At 43.1% G+C, this 17,737-nt stretch overlaps 1 protein-coding gene across 2 annotated transcripts in view; it reads left to right on the top strand.

Annotated features, from left to right (window-relative positions):
- TOP2B (DNA topoisomerase II beta) overlaps window positions 1–17,737 on the top strand; it is a 934,132-nt gene that overhangs the window by 395,821 nt on the left and 520,574 nt on the right. For both annotated transcript variants that reach the window (XM_069648849.1, XM_069648850.1), the window contains exons 9-11: window positions 12,272–12,373; window positions 12,457–12,594; window positions 13,495–13,633. In XM_069648849.1, coding sequence (XP_069504950.1) covers window positions 12,272–12,373; window positions 12,457–12,594; window positions 13,495–13,633 — 379 coding nt within the window. The remainder of the gene's footprint in view (window positions 1–12,271; window positions 12,374–12,456; window positions 12,595–13,494; window positions 13,634–17,737) is intronic.

Genomic DNA, 17,737 nt, shown 5'->3' on the forward strand with positions numbered 1-17,737 from the left:
AGGCCAGGGCGTCCTCGACTCTTAAATGCTACGGACACAAATGGAAGAGGTTCTCTGTCTGGTGCCACGCACAGAAGATTAACCCTCTACGGATTACGGCTCCCCAAGTTCTGCCGTACCTGCTGACGCTGGCCAAAGCTGGACTGGCACACGCGTCCATCAAGATTCATCTTGCTGCGATCTCCCGATACACCAGAACCACGGGACGGACGTCCTTGTGGTCTCATCGTCTGGTGAAAGAGTTCATGAAGGGACTGTTCAGATCATTCCCGCCGGTGAAGGCTCCGGCCCCGGCGTGGGAGCTCAACGTGGTGCTGACCAAGCTCATGGGACCTCCGTTCGAGCCTCTGCACTCGGCCCCATTGATGTTTCTGTCGTGGAAAACAGCGTTTCTTGTGGCCATCACCTCCGCACGACGGGTGGGAGATCCAGGCCCTTTCCTGCAAGGCCCCGTACTTGACTTTTCACGACACGAGGGTAGTGCTCAGGACTCACCCCTCCTTCATGCCCAAGGTACCGTCGGACTTCCATCTCAACGAACCCTTGGTGTTGCCTGTGTTCTTCCCGTCGCCTTCGTCGCTGGCTGAGAGGACTTTGCACTCGCTGGATGTGGCTAGAGCGCTGAAGTTCTACGTGGACCGCACGAAGTGTTTTCGGAAGACGTCACAACTCTTTGTGAACTTTGGACCTGTCAATCAGGGGAAGGCTCTCTCGAAGGCTTCCATTTCCAGATGGCTCTCCGGCTGTATCATGTACTGTCATCGGTTGGCAAACCGACCGCTGCCCGGCCGTCCGAGAGCCCATTCCACCAGAGCGATCGCAGCTACCACGGCGTTCCTTTCTGGTGTGCCCCTGCTGGACATATGCAGGGCTGCTACGTGGAGGTCGACGCACACCTTCACGAAGTTCTACTGCGTCGATCGGGATTCCAGGGTCGGCCAAGCAGTGCTGCGCAACCTGTTCGCCTGAGGTGAGCCTGGTGAGGAGGTAAGATGCTTAATGTTGAGTTTGATGTAATGCTTAATGTTGAGCCTTTGCCACCTCCCGTGGTTGTGCATGTGTGTACTGCTATGTATTCTTTATTCATGAGCATGTGAATCCATGCCAGACCCCATGCTGGAGAAGGAACAAGTTACTTACCTGTAACTGTTTTTCTCCAGCATGGGTCTGACATGGATTCACATGCGAACCCTCCCGCCTACCCCTCTGCGGCTCTTCACTTGGTCATACTGCCACTTCACGTGCTTCCAAATCTGAAGATGGCTGCCAGAGGCGGTGCTTAGGTAGAGGGCAGTCATTGGCTGTGGTCAGTATGACGCAGAGACCAATGATTGGTTATTACTACGAAAGACAGATCAGAAACGAAACTGATACTGGTTTTTTCTTTACCGAGGATTCCCAGCCTGACGACGGGGAATATTCATGAGCATGTGAATCCATGCCAGACCCATGCTGGAGAACAACAGTTACAGGTAAGTAACTTGTTCCTTCTTCATGAAAAGGTACTGTTCGCTCCTAGGTTGCCTTGGAGCTTGCTTATTTGATTGACTCCTCCTGATCTTCCAGCTTGGGGGCAGGGGACACAACTCGGCTGTGTTCTCCCAGGCCTAGGATACTGGTCCTTCGGTCTAAACTCCATCAGAGGATCTACCCGTCCTCCTTGAGCCACCTTTTAACTAAACATTTACTTACCTGCAACACAGAAGAAATCTGCTATTTTTGACAGCATCTGACTTACTTTATTCTGCCATCAGAGCCCCTGGTTCCCCAGTGCCGCCTCTGATTGAGTCTCTTATCCCCAGGTAGGGATGGACTACTGAAAGGGTAGGCTGCCTAAAAGTACTTTACATAATCTGTGCTGGATTACAAAATGTTGGTTACAAGAAAGGATTTACTACATTTGAATGCTTCTTTTAATGACTTGCCTGTAAATTATCTGAAAATTTACTGTTGAACTGAGTAACGCTTAACACAAATCTTACTGTGTCGAAATGTGAATAGGTCTAGTTACCTGCAATTCTAATACTGTGTTAGTAGCCTTAGTGTTTATAATAAGTATATTTTTATATAACTACTGTGTATAGTATACTTGATAATAGGTGTTCACTGAGGTCTTTGTAATTACCTACAGACCTTTTCCCTCGTAGACAAAGCCTGGCTGCTTAGCCATTGTAGCAAAACCTTTTGGGTAGTTCAGTCAAAACCTAAGATTTGGAGCCCTCTACACCCAAGAGTGAGTCTTGTACAGTCCTACCACAGGTGGACTTGAGTAAAACTCCCTTGCATCGTCAATGTTGTGCTGGGGGACATTAACCACGTAATAACTAAAAAGCCAATTACCAGAACCTTAAGATCTTACAACCTCTCACTACTCTGTCCCCCACGTTAAAAAGATCAGAGCAGGAGGCGCTAGCTTTCAGTATCTAGCCCCTAAACACTGCAACGCTTTGCCGGTGTGCATCAAAAATGAGACAACCCTCACTGGATTCAAAAAATTACTGAAAACCTGGCTATTTAATCAAGAGCAGGAACATAGCCATCTTTCTCTTTGAAAATATACAGTTCCCTGCATATTTGCTAAGGTCATGTGTATATATATTCTCTGTACTGTGCATGTATATTTATTTCCAATTGTTACTGGTTAATGTTATGTGTTATAATTTATTCATTTTCAAGCTGTCTGTAACTTCGTCGTGATCCCTAAGGGTCTGGGCAAGTAACAAATGCAATAAAATTTTTAAAAAAGACACCAATAGGACAGTTTTTCTGAAGTCCAACTAAGTAGGAACTCCATTCAACTGAGGCAGTACAAGACTCCACTCTTAGTATAAGGCTGTACCACCTGAGTAGCGTAGACTGAGCAGCCAGGCTTATTTTAGGAACGAAAGAGAGCTGTAGAATCTGTACAAAGAAATTGTAATACAAATGGTCCAAAGAAACACGGAAACAGTATGCATTGTAAAAATAAAGTTTATTTAAATACAAGTAGGCACAGATACATCTTGGGGTAAATAAGTACTATTAAAGATCATATATACACATTATAGAAAAACACAACACTATAAGCTTGAAGGTACACAGACCAAAAAGTCTATAACCTAATTTGGAGCATATAACCGTAGTTCTAGGGAAGTCAAAACCAATAGTTACTTTTAGATTGCTTTCAGTAATACAAGGGTAGTAGACACTATCAGTTGTGCTGTGACACTTTGCAAGAAATCACATAGTAAGTCAACTGGACAATTTACTTTTCAGAATAATGGAACACTTCTGGGAACAGTAAAACACCTACAACTCTGATTCAGGATAACAGTTATTCTAGGGGATTTGGACCTTTGGGTGTAATATTCAATTAATTGCTTTTCAGTTCACAGACTAAGGGACACAATAACTCTAACTTGTTTTAGGATAACAGTTATGGTCAAGTTAAGTAAAACCTATGTACTTTTGTCAGGAGCTACCAGCAACCTGAAAGGTAAGTATGGGCTAGGAAGACTTATTCTGGACAGGCTAAAAGCAGGTCGGGGGAAGCAAGACTCAATTGGGGAATCGCATACAATTATCCCAACATGAATAATCCAGTGAAACCAACATCATTACTTTTGGGAAGAGGGGAACCCAATTGACAGGTGAGTAAGTTAACCCTTTACCAACTTTGTTGGAATGGCAAAACGGTTTCGAAGGAAAGTAAGACTTTGAGAATACTTATTTAAGATGGCACACAGCTTATAAATGGTAAGTAACTCCTATATATACTTTTCAGAATGGCAAAGCATCTCTAAGGTAAGTAATAACATTTTGTAACTATTCGCTTGGAGTTTAAATCTACCAACTAACTCATTTAAAAGTAAGTACACCTTTTAACACTTGTTTTACTTTAAAAGGCATACCACTTAAATTATCCAGCTCTTCCCAATCCTAGTACATGAGTTGGGACCCTAGTGGTCTAGGAGTCTGCTGTAGGCAGGGTGAGATAGGGCTCAATTGCAGGCTAAGCTCTGAGTTCCAGTAAGACTGTTCAAACAAGTATTTTACTTTAGAGGTAGTTGAGGGTCCAGGGACTTTAGAGAAGACACCCTAGAAGTTTTTCAGCAGTGGACCTGGGTTAACTGGACGAGAGGTCTCCCAATCACAGAAAACACCCCCAAACTACACAGGAATCACAGGAGACTTAAGGTAAGTAAATACCCAAGCCAGCACAATATCTCGGCACAGAAGGTATTGCAGCAGGAGGACTTCAGGATCTGCAGCCGAAAACCCAGGCACTGCTTTCCTTGTCAGGAGGACAGAAGACAGGTTCCTAGATGGGCTTTTTCAGCAGGGATCGAGACAGAAGGCTTCAGGCAAGGGTTTCTTCGTGGCTCTGTGGATTTGGTGCCTTTTCAGGAACACCGAATAAAACCGAATATCGTCTGTGCGATTCTCAGTGGAAAAAGATCTTAAACCTCCCTGCAAGTCTTCCAATGGCAGCTCTACGTTTAGAATTAGGCCTTTATTCATTGAGAGTATGGTTAGATTGGAGGATTATTTATCTTTATAAGATGTGTGCCTCAGTAGCTTGTACACTTTGAGGATTTGAGGGCAGAAATGAACACTAGTAAAGCACATGCATTTTTTAAACTTGAGGCAGTGGCTCACCATGGCTTAACATATTGTAAGATAGTGTGTGCTGGGTCTAGAAAGTTACAAATGTAAGTCAATTTCACTTTACTGCTCTGGGAAACAGTAATTCATCCCAGTGAAGGTAGTTCAACCTTGGGAAATCTTAAGAGACTTCCCTGTGTCACTGCACTAAAGGTGCTTTGTGACACAATGTAAAAGATGATGCAAAGTTGCTGGGGGTCTCTAAGGTAGAGGGAATTGGCACATTTCTGAGACCTCTCCCTAACAAACTTCAAAATGGTTTTCCAGAATCAAGACAAAGCTAGTAGATACTCTTTTGAGATGCTTCATACACACCACCTACACCCTGAGCTGACATCACTAACTAGGACAGTAATTGCATTTATATATCACTAGTACACTTTGTAGATTCTGAGGTTGGTAGAATGGAAAGCTTAGAGGAAGGAAAAAGGTTAAATAAGTTCTCGGAGCATGTGAGCACCTTAAATCTTCCAATGAAGTCTAGATAAAAACCTGTCCCAGCAATATTAGTTTAAAACCAATGCATCACCTATGGGGGACAGTAAGAATCAGTAAATGTAATAGGAGAGTCTGTAGGGAGCCAGCACAGCCAAAGTGAATTGGAGCAGTCTATGGAGCTGCAACACTTTGTAGATAGTAAAAGTTTTGTACAAAGAGTTTTTTGAAGAAAAATTACTGTAGGGTGTTAGGAAGAAGTCTCATAAATGTGCTAATTCCTCTCTACCTTTTGCTGAACTTTGGGACTTTGTACTTTTAATTCTGTTTGTTTTCTGTGTTTATTTCTTTTGGTTATAGAGTCTAACCAATTCCATAGGCATCATCTTTTCATTTGTGTCACACACACAGCACCCTCAGTGCAGTGACACAGGGGAAGCCTTTCAGGCTTTCCATACCTTCTCTGGGATGCACTACTGTTTCCTGGAGTACGTAAAGTGAAATTGCCTTCACTAGTCTTTTTAAATTCCTAGACCCAGCACACCCTATCTTACAGTAGAATGCTGCAGTAGCTCCGGTAACGTTAAATCGTGGGATCCATGTTTTTCAAGATGGCGTCTGAGCCCCCTTTGTTTAAAATGGTCCCGGTCTTCTTTTTTCACCATTTCTTTTTGGAAAAGTCCTTCTAGAGTTTGTCTCTGCGTGCCAAACCAGGTTTGGTCCCTTTGTTCCTTCGCCTTTGGCGAGCTTCAGGACTGAAGACCGCCTCTGGTGCCGAGTGTCTGGGGTGGGCAGGAAGTGAGGGAGGTGCCCAAAACTACCTGTGCTTAGTCTCCTAGGAGACCCAAATGCACTCTGTGGTGATTGGCTGGCTGACTGTCCGGCAAGGACAGCCACCCAGTTGGGTGAGTGGCAGCTATGCTGGAATGAATGGGAGAAAACTGTTTGAAAGGCAGTCTCTTGGACTGAAATGCAGAGTCGACCACTGGAACGAAAGAACGAAGACTAGCTTGAAGAGTACGGATGCTGCAACTCCTGGACTGTTGGTTTGCCAGGTGAAGCCCTGCTGCAGGTCCGAATCACCAAGTTCATCTCAAAGGAGAAGCCCCTGCAAGGACGACTTCTTCCTTTGAGTTGGTGGGACCAATCAACTTGACCATTAGCCACCTAGATACCATTCTCGGAGCTGGTTGAATTTTCCTCAGAGTGCTGCAGGAAACCGAATAACCAGGGAAAAAAGACACCAGCTTGTGTGCTTGATCTACAGCCACCGGAATTGAAGTTTCGCCAAGCTTTTTGACTGTTCAAAGTGCAGTGCAGAAGTTCCTCGACGTCCTCCCTCTTGTCCCCGCGACTGAGGCCCAGGAACAGCAAGATCTTCTGGAACTGCCAGGAACAGAAGTCATCAGCTGCATCTTTTTCTTCATTTGTAAGGTACTGTAAAACCAGACTAAGAGTACTTGCCTCTTACGGTGAAAGTATTTGAAACTTTCCCAAATCACAGGCCTAATCAGCTTGTGACCCAACATATGATTCTTCTTGCTACAAACTATTCCTAAGAACATTTGCAGAGACTTTTTCATTTAACTACCAGAACTGCTTTATCCTATCCAATATTTTAGCCTATTGAATTTGGCCTAGCCTATTGAATTAACTCTTCTGGTGAACCGTAAATATTTGCACTGTCTAAGAAGAATTGTAACCTTTCATGTTCTAATAATCTTTGCCTTTTGATCCTCTTGAAAAGTATTTCTGAAATAGTATTGAAGTGTATTAGTGTGTATTATATAATTGCCTCCTTCTATTGAATGTTTTATAACTGACAGATAAATTAATAAGTATTTATCAAAGAAACTTTGAGTGCAAGAGTTTATTTGAACACCTGTGATTGTAGACCTCTCATCATTATAGCTCACATTCCCTCTTGAGATCAGCCTGGCTGCTCAACACGCTACCAAACCTGTGTGGTACAGACTTATACCAAAGGTTGGTTTTGCTTAGACGTGTAGTCCTAACTGTCTGTAGTGGTCCCAGAGGGTACTGCATTCAAGCTTTGCCTAACGTAGGGTCACAAGCTGTTACACTTGTGAAAGGTAGGGCTGAGATCAACTCTAGGAAAGCAGGTACTGCAAGTGTCAAATGAGAAGAGCAAGCTTCAGACAATGAGGTAAGTACCCAAAAGTCAGAACAGTACCTTTTGGTTAGATGAAGAGGGTCCAGCTGGCTTCTGTCTGGTTGCAGCGATTCAGATCCTGTGTTCCTGGGCTTCCGTCATGGGGACAAGAGGGAGGACGTCTGGGGACTCCTGCGGCAGCAATTTGATGGTCGGCATCAGCTAAAGGCTCTTTTCCAAACAGCACCACCGCGGATCTTGGATACTGGTTGGATTTCCTTCACTTCTTGATTACTACATGTAGTGGTCTGCTTAGGTTTGGTGATGTCATAGTGTGCAGTGGAATGTGTGTGCTTGAGGGTTTGGGGGTTCTCAGAGGAACCGTTGGTAGTTAAGAGCTGAGAGAGAGCTGGATGGGTGTGGGGATCCCGGTGTCCTTCCTTCTATACTTGTCTCTGTCTGCCCTACCATCCCGTGTGGTCCTAAGAGGTATTAATGACTGGATAATAAAGCAGTGTTATACACTTACCTGGTGTACGGATCCACCTTATTACACTATACTCTGGTGAGTGGACTCAAGCTCTGGTCGTCCTGCTTCTGGAGCGTCCTGGGGAGACTGTTGGAGCTTCTGGCTGGATCATAGACGTTGCACTGCCCTATGTATTTCTCGACCCCTGGACTTGGTTCCTGCGGAAGCAAAGAAGTACAGCCAGACGGGGAAGATGGTTTAACAGAGTTTGTCTCGGTGTTAGTTGGTCCCACTAACCCAAGGGAAGAAGTTGTCCCTTCCAGAGCTTCTCTTCTCGATCAGGAAAAGGAGTTTCAGCACAGCAGCAGGGCGTCACCTGGCAGTTCACGGTTTTTTCATCGGGTTGTTTTTCCCAGTGGTTGACTTTGGCTTCTGCCCCCAAAACCCTCACTTTTTAAGCAGGTTTCTCCCATTCATGCACAGCTTAGCTGTCACTCAAACAGCAGGATGGCTGTCCTGAAAGGGGAGCCAGCTAATCAGTACTGGGTGCATTCAGGTTTCCCTAGAGACAGAGGACAGTAGAGTTTCGGGAACCTCCCTTACTTCCTGCCCTTCCACACGCACTGGAGCCAGAGCTGGGTTTCAGTATTGAAGCACACCAAAGGCAAAACGAACAAAGGGGTCAAACCTGGTGTGGCGCGCAGAGTAAAACCCAAGAAAGACTTCGTAAACCGAAAATGGCGGAAAAGGAAGACCGGAGACATTTTGACAAAATGGCCACCCATGCGTGCTACACTGCAGCTGAGGATTTAGGCTGCAGTAGAAAAGCTCAATGGTAGGAAAATTAAACCACTGCCACCAGCCATTTAAAGTAGTGAGGGTAACATCTCATTATTTACATGGGAATGTAGGACAAGGGTTCTCCCCCACCCCCCAGCACTCCACATTAGATGGGGTGTGCTTGACCTACAAAATGAAAAGGTAAGTAAAGTCAATTTCACTTTACTATTCTTGGAAACTGTTGTTCACACAAGAAAGGGTTAATAATATTTGGATATGCTTTTTACACAATTCCTACACCCTGAGGTGACTTCAATCAAATCTAAAAGGATTTCTCTGTGAAACTGCACTGAAGGTGCTGTGTCTCGCCATAGCAAAAGTAAATGGCTATGGAGTTTGTCAGACTCCAAAAACAGTGAAAATACACAGTCCAAATCGGGTCAAAATACGAGAGAGTGAGAAAAAGGTCTCGCTCACCCCAAGGTTAAAATTCAAAAGTCCCAAGCCCACTAAAAGAGATGGGGGTCTCAAAGGTGGAAGGATTTTGGCACCAAAATGCAAATTCTCTCGGAACACCTGGGTGTTCATCTGAAAGGTGCTTTGAAATGAGATCCAAGTAATGCGTCCGACTCAAACTAAATCCCAATGCCGAAAATGACCTCTGCACTCACAACCCCCTAGGCTTCCCCTCACAAGACTAAGCAGGGAAGATTGTGTCCCCAACAGAATCTGGAATCTCTGGAGTGGTCTCTGAAGAAGTCTGGGTCAGGGGGTAAGTTAACATACCTTTTTTACCTGACTTTATTTCCCCTTTACCCCAACTTTCCTGTTTTACATAGGGTTACTTAGGCACAAAATCCTGTCCCTTTTCACTCTTTCCTGACTTTGCTCGGTGGAGGCCTGTTCAAGGATCCCTTTGTATGCCTAGCCTAGTCTCTGGGATTGAGTGAGTTACTTAACTGAACTTCTCTTACCTTTTTGTCGCAGGACCACTGCCATCGTACAATACCGTAGAAAACCTACCTGAAAAGTACAACTTTGGAACCGATGGCATTAGAACACAAAGGCCCAAAAACATTTTAGGGCTGGACATGTGTTCAGGAAACAGTTGGTTATTCTAAAGTGTCTTTACTGAATTTCATGCATCCGAGTACTTACCTGTTTGACACTGGTTATTGAATCAAATGCTTGCTTTCTTCTAAGAGTGAATGTGTAAATCTGCTTTATAGCAGACAATGCTTTCCCTGCAATTTCATTTGCTGGGTGTGTATTTTAAAGGCATAGTAAATCTTTGTACCATTTTGTACTTAACCTAACTGGAATTATTGGTGGTGGTCTGTGTTGACTCATTGTAGATCTAGACCACTCTCACCCCGCCTGAGTCTTAGCTTTACCGCTCTGCTACCTTACCTTAATTGGTTTTTGCTAGACTTTAGTGTCTCCCTGTTCACCACAATAGGTTAGCCTAAGAAAAGTCCCTCCCATGGTTGATTTTGTTAATCAATCCAAGTATCGATAGGGAAGCAGCATTAGGGAGGCAGCATGTAGGCTCACCGACAGTACACATGGTCAGAACTTCCATTTTGAACCTGACCTCGTGGCTGTCCTAGAAAAAAGTATTCCTAAAATTCAAAATGCCTGAGAGCAGAATTTAAAATAATACATTGGTAGTCCAGTTGCTACCAAAACGGTACATTCGTCTTTCAGTGTGGTAAAATGGCTTGCTCCCTAATGTAGCCAAAAAGAAAGTACAGCTGCCAACAACCTACACTGTAAAACCAATGTAGGATGATACGATCACACTAGGACAAATACGTCGTACCTGAAGACACCCTTGGGCCTGGCCGCATTAGGCGCAACCCTTATGCCGTATAACGTGCAGTGGGAAGGGGACTTCATGAAAAGTCCCGATAGCCACCAATAATAGGTTGGTGATCCAAAAAGAGGGGGTGGGGAATGTTAAAGGACCCTAAGCAGGTGCAGTAGAATCATCAAAAATTAAGTCTTAATACCGTCCCTAAAAACTGCCAATCACTGATGTTCACCTGAGTTGTTTATTTGAGATGTCTTTATCGGAAGAGCAGTTTTGACCAGTCCAAGCCGCTGCAGGGCTCGGCTCCTGGTGAGCCTATGTGTACAACCGTCATTGTGGGCCCGCCTTGTGGTTCCCATAAACAAAGAGTGGTCTAAAATAAAACGGCAGAGTATGACTTAAAAATGCATCAATGCTCCGAATACTAATACTAGTTCATTGGACTACTAATGCTCTAATGCTGCACATTTCCTGCATTCTTGGTGATGACAAAATACACTTTTAGCTGCCACCAGTCTACCCTGCAATACAAATGTAGGTTGATATAATCAAATTATGGCTAAAATGGGGTTTTTAAAAGCACCTCTGCCATTGGAGCAAATGACCTTTCATTGGTTAGCCTAGGAAAAATGGTATTAGAAGTCTCTTTGACCTTAAGTCAAGTCAAAGATCGAAGGAACCCAAAATGAAAAATCTAAAAGTTTAGGGGCAATAGGATGCCCAGAAATGGAATTCTACCCTAAGAAGTTCCTTTCCATATCAGTAAGTAATAATTGCTGGCATCCTTCCTATGGCACTGCTCTGATGGTAAGACGCATCCCATAATATTCTTTTTTTAACTTAAGATTATTTTGATAGTTCAGATGGACTTCCAAAATAAACGCTGCAACAGTAAAAAGTTAAAAACATGGTAGAAAAATATCTGCTGCCACCAGCTCATGCTGGACATATTGCATTTGTAACCACAAAGTTACAAAAGAAAATGTTATAGGCATAGAAATGTAGTCAAAAACAAAAGCAAAAAAGAAAGGGTGTTCTATACAATTCTATGGGACTAAAGCAGCAAAAAGCAAATCATTTTTTAAGGAGTAAATGTGGCTGAACACTGCTCATCTGAAGGGTGCCCATCACCTATTCAAATCACTGCTTACACCAGTCCAGGCATTTGAACACTTCATTGAATGTATGACCTACCTACCTCTTTAAACAAGCTTTCAGGTGGATCACTTCATCAGACCATGCATCTTATTTTATGCACGACTGCGAATGCAGAACCCAAGGACATGCCCAGACATGCTGTGCTAGCAGCTATTACCGCAGCTCTAGATAATTATAAACTGCTAATTGCAGTTCTACCCTTTCATGGTTAAACTTCTGAAGTGATTAATGAAATGTTATGAATTAATCCAACATGTGGAAATTCCTCTGCTGTTTCCATTGTGTTTAGCATAAGTGCATCATTCGAAAAGGGAGCCTGCGATATGAATTGGTGGGGTCACATTCACCCTATGTGGAACAACTGCAACCTCACACATGTTTGTCTTGTTGACCTTTTTGGTGAGGTGCATATCCCCCTCATCAATTTGACTGATTATGATTAATTTTAAGTGTTCCTTCTTTTTTCTTCTATTAAACTGCCAACCAAAATACAAAAATTCACAGACGTGGGTATATAGTTCCTCCCTGTATTGAACCTACTGGCCAATGAGGCAGAAACAAGGTTGTTCAGTCAGAGGTTTCATCGAAGAGGTGGATCAGAAGAAAGCCTTCCAAGTTCGACTTGTTTGAGCTTGCAGAATTCCTACAATGGCCTCTCTAAAATGCAGCCCCAGTTCCATGTATAATGCTTCTGTTGACTGTATTATGCAGCAATTTAAGCCTGAGAGTGCCCCTATCTGGATCAAACTGCAGTTTGTTTCTGAAAGGCTTCTCTGTTTTTGCTCTTGATTTCTATTGGAGAGTTTTGCTAATCCAGACATCAATATTTCTATATGTAATGGGTGTTTCTTTCTGTTAGGGTGGTAGGCATGTGGACTATGTTGTGGACCAGATTGTTGCCAAACTGATAGAGACTGTGAAGAAAAAAAACAAAGCTGGTGTTTCAGTAAAACCGTTTCAGGTAAGCTTTTTTGGATTATGTACCGGTTTATACAATCAAGTGCACTTTTTGGGTGCTTTAATTGTTGCCTTTCCTCTTGACAGGTCAAGAATCATGTGTGGGTGTTTGTCAACTGTCTGATAGAAAATCCCACTTTTGACTCTCAAACGAAGGAAAACATGACTCTCCAGCCAAAAGGCTTTGGCTCCAAATGTCCGCTCTCTGAAAAATTTGGCAAAGGGGTGTGTATACATTTTACAGTAACTGTTGCTTTACATGTGCACTCTTGCAATTGTAATTGTTTATTATGCACCCCAATGTTGCCAACTCTCACATTTTCTGAATGGCCCATATGATCGGTCTGTAGGTGGAGTCCATGCACACATTTTCTTTAGTGTTTTTGGATGGTATTTTTGAAAAACACAATCCTTGACATAGTACTAGTATGTTTACAGCTAGTCTCGTACTCGCCAAATGTAACCCTACTTTGCAAGAATTACATTTCCTGAGCAGTTGTTTCCATTGGTTGTTTTAAAAATGAAGTCTATCCCCACCAACTTTATATGCATGTGATGACTGGATTTGGTCACGGGTATGAGATCGATTTCTCATCTTTGTAGCTCTGCGTTTATTGCACACCAAACTTGTTACTTTTTCTTTCCTTCTCTTCTGTGCCCAGCTATATGATGCCTTGCTTTTTCCAGAGATTTCTGTCCTATTTTACAGACCTTTTAATCAGACCATCCAGCTCATTGCAATTTTGCCCTCGTAACTAAAAAGCGCAACATTTGTCATTTTTAAATGTGCTACATTTCTGAAGTGTGTCTTAAAAAGGCACTATATATAGAAATATAGTATTTTATTCATGTGGCCTTCTTATATTTATCCACAAATCAATGTTAATTTCTGATCTCCAGTAGCTCCAAGGCCGCTCACAACACTTATATGAAGTTCCTTTGTGATTGGTTCTAATCCTTGGCCACCATAAGGACATTAGAAATGGAACTCTGAAGGTTTAGCAGATACCTATACCTATTATAATTGCAACATTTACATATGTGTCATACAATATTTCCTTTATTTTATGCAAAATGTGGAGATCATTGCCACTATAACTCTGGTGTGGGGTTTAATCATCACAGGCTTCGAATTGTGGAATCGTGGAAAGTATTCTGAACTGGGTGAAATTCAAGGCACAGACTCAGCTTAATAAGAAGTGCTCATCTGTGAAGCATAGCAAAATCAAAGGCATTCCAAAATTGGACGATGCTAATGATGCTGGTAAGATTTATGTTTTAATGTTGCTTTTGTAGTTATATTGCAACCAACCTTACATCAAAATGTATTTTCAATGTATGTTAAGCGTGAAATAGGCCATTTAAAGTGTTTGAGCGTGGTACAGAAGTTTTGGCTAGAGCACCTTACCTGTATGGAATTACTAAGCATGCTTGTGATTATTCGGACAGCATGAGGTTTGTTTCAAATAACTTTCACTAACAAGTTGGCATATATGTTATGGACATTGTTTGATCTATTATAGAGTTTCTTATTGTAGTAGAGACCATTATCCATTCTGTTCCAAGGCATACATTAGTTTTGCCGAATTCATTAGTCGAGTTTGCTCAAGAAAAGAATTTTCATTAGTGTCGGGTACGTTTGTCTAAAGTCCAACTGGTGTGGGACGTAATAAAACTCCTCTGTTGGTATTAGGGACCCAACTCCTAATATAGACGTTTGCTACACAAATGTCTTTCATATACTTTTCACAGCCAGCACACAGCGTGACGTCAGTAAAAGCACTTAAAAGTATCACCTTTGCAAAATTGAGTATGGTAGGTAATAAAGGTTAGACAGAACATAGCTAACAACTGTTAATAATAAGTACGCCCCCAGAGAGATATAGGCAGTCTGTTTCCTAGCAGTAAAAGCACAATTAAAACCTATGGAGGACCCAGAATTGCCAAAGCCAGCAGGGTCAAGAAGATGGACCTTTGGGAAACCAGCACAGCCAAAGTCAAATGAACAGTTCCAGTTCTTATGAAGGTCTTCAGAGGAAAAGTTAGTTAACCAGTCAGTGGTTCATAAAGAAAACACAGGAGCTCAAGGGGACTCTTCCTGATGATACACATGCTGCTAGTCCTGCACAGAGAAGTTGAGGTCCACTCTTACTTGACCTCAGCCCTTCCCAAGCCAGGAAGCACCAAAAATGGCACAAGGTAATTACAACCCAAGCCCCACAGTACCTTAAATATGAAGAAGAAATTGTAGCTGGCTTTCTTCTAGGTGCAACGTTGCAGACCCCGATTCCTGCCCCTGGGTCGTGGTGACAAAAAGGGGTAGAGGGGATTTGGTGGGCTTCTGCGGCAGCACTCGGGAGAAGTGGTCGGCAGCAATGGATTCAGCTCACTTCAGTGGCTCTGTGGTTTTGGCACCTTTTTCTCTCAGCACCAAGAAGCAACAAATGTCACTGGTTGGATTCTCTTCGATTTCTCACTCCTGAACTCTGGTGAGAGGACTTTTTGTGAATTGTTCCTGCTTTTGTGTCCACATGGATGCCTGCAAAGTTTCAGCTGGATTCGTTTTTCGGAAGACGATGCACTCGATAATTGTCCAGGTACCCTGGGTATTGGTGTTCTGCAGCCCAGGAAAGTCACAGGACCTCGGAGGAATGGCTCAAAATTAAGACTGTTTTGAGCCTAGTTGATCCCACCAGCCTAAGGGGGGGGGAAGTCGTCCTTGATGGGTCTTCCCTGTTGACTTGAAAACTGGGTCAGCACAGCTGCAGGGCTTCACTGGTGCTTCTTCTGTCCTGGAAGGTGCTGCTGGCATCTCTGCCTGTCTTCTGCTTCAGATTCCCTGTTCCAGTGGTCGACTCTGTAGTTCAAAAATCCTTGCCTTGTATCCTGGAACTCATCCATTCACTCCCATGGATCTGTCAATCACCTGGGGATAGGCTGTCTTTCAGGACAGCCGGCCGCCCAGTTAAAACTGGTTTTTCGGGCATACCTACAGACAAAGGGCAGTGAAGTTTCAGGCTCCTCCTTCACTTCATGCCGGCGGAAAAAGCGACCTTGGACCTTCCATCGACCTGTCAAGTCCTGTGAAGATTCTGATTATGGCGTTGAGTTGCAGTGGTTCTTACTTGTCCCCTAAAATGCCTTTAAAAGTTTGGCTAACTTTTATAACACTTTGGCTTTGCCACTGCTTGCTTACGCCTTTTTCGAAAGTTGGGGACACTTTAGTTGACTAGTATAACTTGTCCTCTAACCCATGGAATCGTTCACTGGGCTCCAGAGATGCTACCTTCATTTTTCCAACGTTAAAAACTGTGTCAGAACTTTTCCTGAACTTTTGGGCAGAAGGCCCCAGACAATTTAGGGAAGAACTTCTGAAGCTAAGGCTAATTCTCTGTGGACTTGTACATGGGTTTGATCTGTATTATGCCCTACTCGGCTATGTTACTTTGCATTTATATAGCGCCTTATGTATCATTGGTATGATCTCAAGGCGCTGGTAGGTTGAACGCGCTCAGGAACTGTAGTTCAGAAAGAGAGAACGAGAGAGAGAACACCGGAAATGTGTGCAGCTGATGTGGCACTTGCATGATAGCTGCTTCTTAGGGGTAGGTGTGGTGGTTGGGAGGTCAGGAATATGTGTTCATTCTGGTGAGTTGGGATCCTGACTGATTTTGGCTGCGTTAGGCCTGAGGAGACGCATAGGCTAGCGGGTGTGCTGATCCAGCTGTGATTAATTAGGATGAGTATGTGGCGGGTGTTAGTATGAGAACAGCTATACCGAATGTGACATAGTATCGCTGTGTTCTAGTTGAGTTGTGGTGATGTGATATGGTGGTTTTCGGTAAGGTTCTTGAGATGGAGCGCCCATCTGAACCATTTATTCTATCTGTTTCATTCACTCAGTCGTTCAGTCAGCTTCGTCTGTTCATACATTTCGTCTGGTTCATCATCTGTCCCGCTCCAGGCACTCTGTCGAATCCATCTGCTCCATGCGTTCTGTCCGCTCCATGATTTACTCTAGTGACTGTGTATATGCATTGATTTTTTTTAGTGTCGTGTGATACTTCTACCACTTAAGTCATTTTTCATAGTGTTGTTTGGCCGTAAATAAATATCTTCATTTGTATACATATTGTTTGTATCATTTGTACCTCCCATTGTGTGTGTACTCATTGTCGACTCTTTACAAGCTCATCACATCTTGAGACTTAGCCTAGACCACTCGTCACTGCTACCTTGAACCGGTTTGGCTACAGGTCCCATAGTTGTCCCTGTCACAATATAGGTCGGCCTTCTATACATCTGTCCACCAGTCCGGAGTATAGAGAATTGGCCCCAACATACCCCCAGACCCCTCCCGAAGAGAAAGATAAGTCAGATAAGTTATCTTACTACTTTTGGGAACTCTAGTTCACACAAGATAATGTATTTACATATTAAAGAGAAGTCCAAGGGACGCCTCAGTGATACCGCACAGAGGGCGCTTTGTGGCACTAAGTAAAAAGCAGATGCCTGTATTCACATATGGAGAATACCAAACGCCAAAAATCCCAGTCTGAAAAAGAATGAGTGAGTGGTAAAACGTTCCATTCATACAGGAGGTAAAAATAAAAAAAGTCCAGCAAAAGTGCAGGAGGTCTCTCAGTTTAAAGGGAATTAGCACAGACACTGACAATTCTCCCTAACAATTAGCAATCCAATGTAAATGATTAGCAATTATTTGTATTAATATTTTTAAAGGAACCGGAAGTTAATTGCAATAAGCCATCAATAAAGAATTATATTTGTGTGTTACATTTTGTTTTTTTTTTCTTCTGCCTCATGTGATGATCGGGCAGTCTTGGTTTTTAGCTCGGGTAATCTTGAATTTTATAATTTACTTTAATATGAACTTCCCTTTATAAATATAGGACTAAGAGTCCCATAATGCAACAGGGTGTAATCCCTAAAGCCAGTACTGGCTGAACACCACACCCCAGAAGTCTCAACTCGGATTTCCAAACTCACCCATTTACTTTCATGAATACAAACACTTCATATGACCCAGGCACACCAGTTTCTGCAGTTCAACAATACAAACACTTTTCTTATGCATCAAACAAGCATTCAGCATGGAGATGAATTTTAATTAAGGTAAAGATAGTTCAGCCATCATCAATTGTTTGTATGAATTTTAGAATAATTTGTTTAAAAGGGAATAAAATTTTAAAAAATCATTGTTCAGCCAAAGGGAGGCTTAGGTTTTCACTGTTGGATAAACGCAGCTCAAATAACCGCAACACCCCCAGTCCACAACACACCTAGCCATTCTGCTGCAAAGCACCGATATACCCCTTTTCGGCATGGCCAGTTCGGCAGGGGCTAGTTT

The sequence above is a fragment of the Ambystoma mexicanum genome, chromosome 2q (genome assembly GCF_040938575.1).
Source record: "Ambystoma mexicanum isolate Mex_15411 chromosome 2q, UKY_AmexF1_1, whole genome shotgun sequence".
Classification (NCBI taxonomy): domain Eukaryota; kingdom Metazoa; phylum Chordata; class Amphibia; order Caudata; family Ambystomatidae; genus Ambystoma; species Ambystoma mexicanum.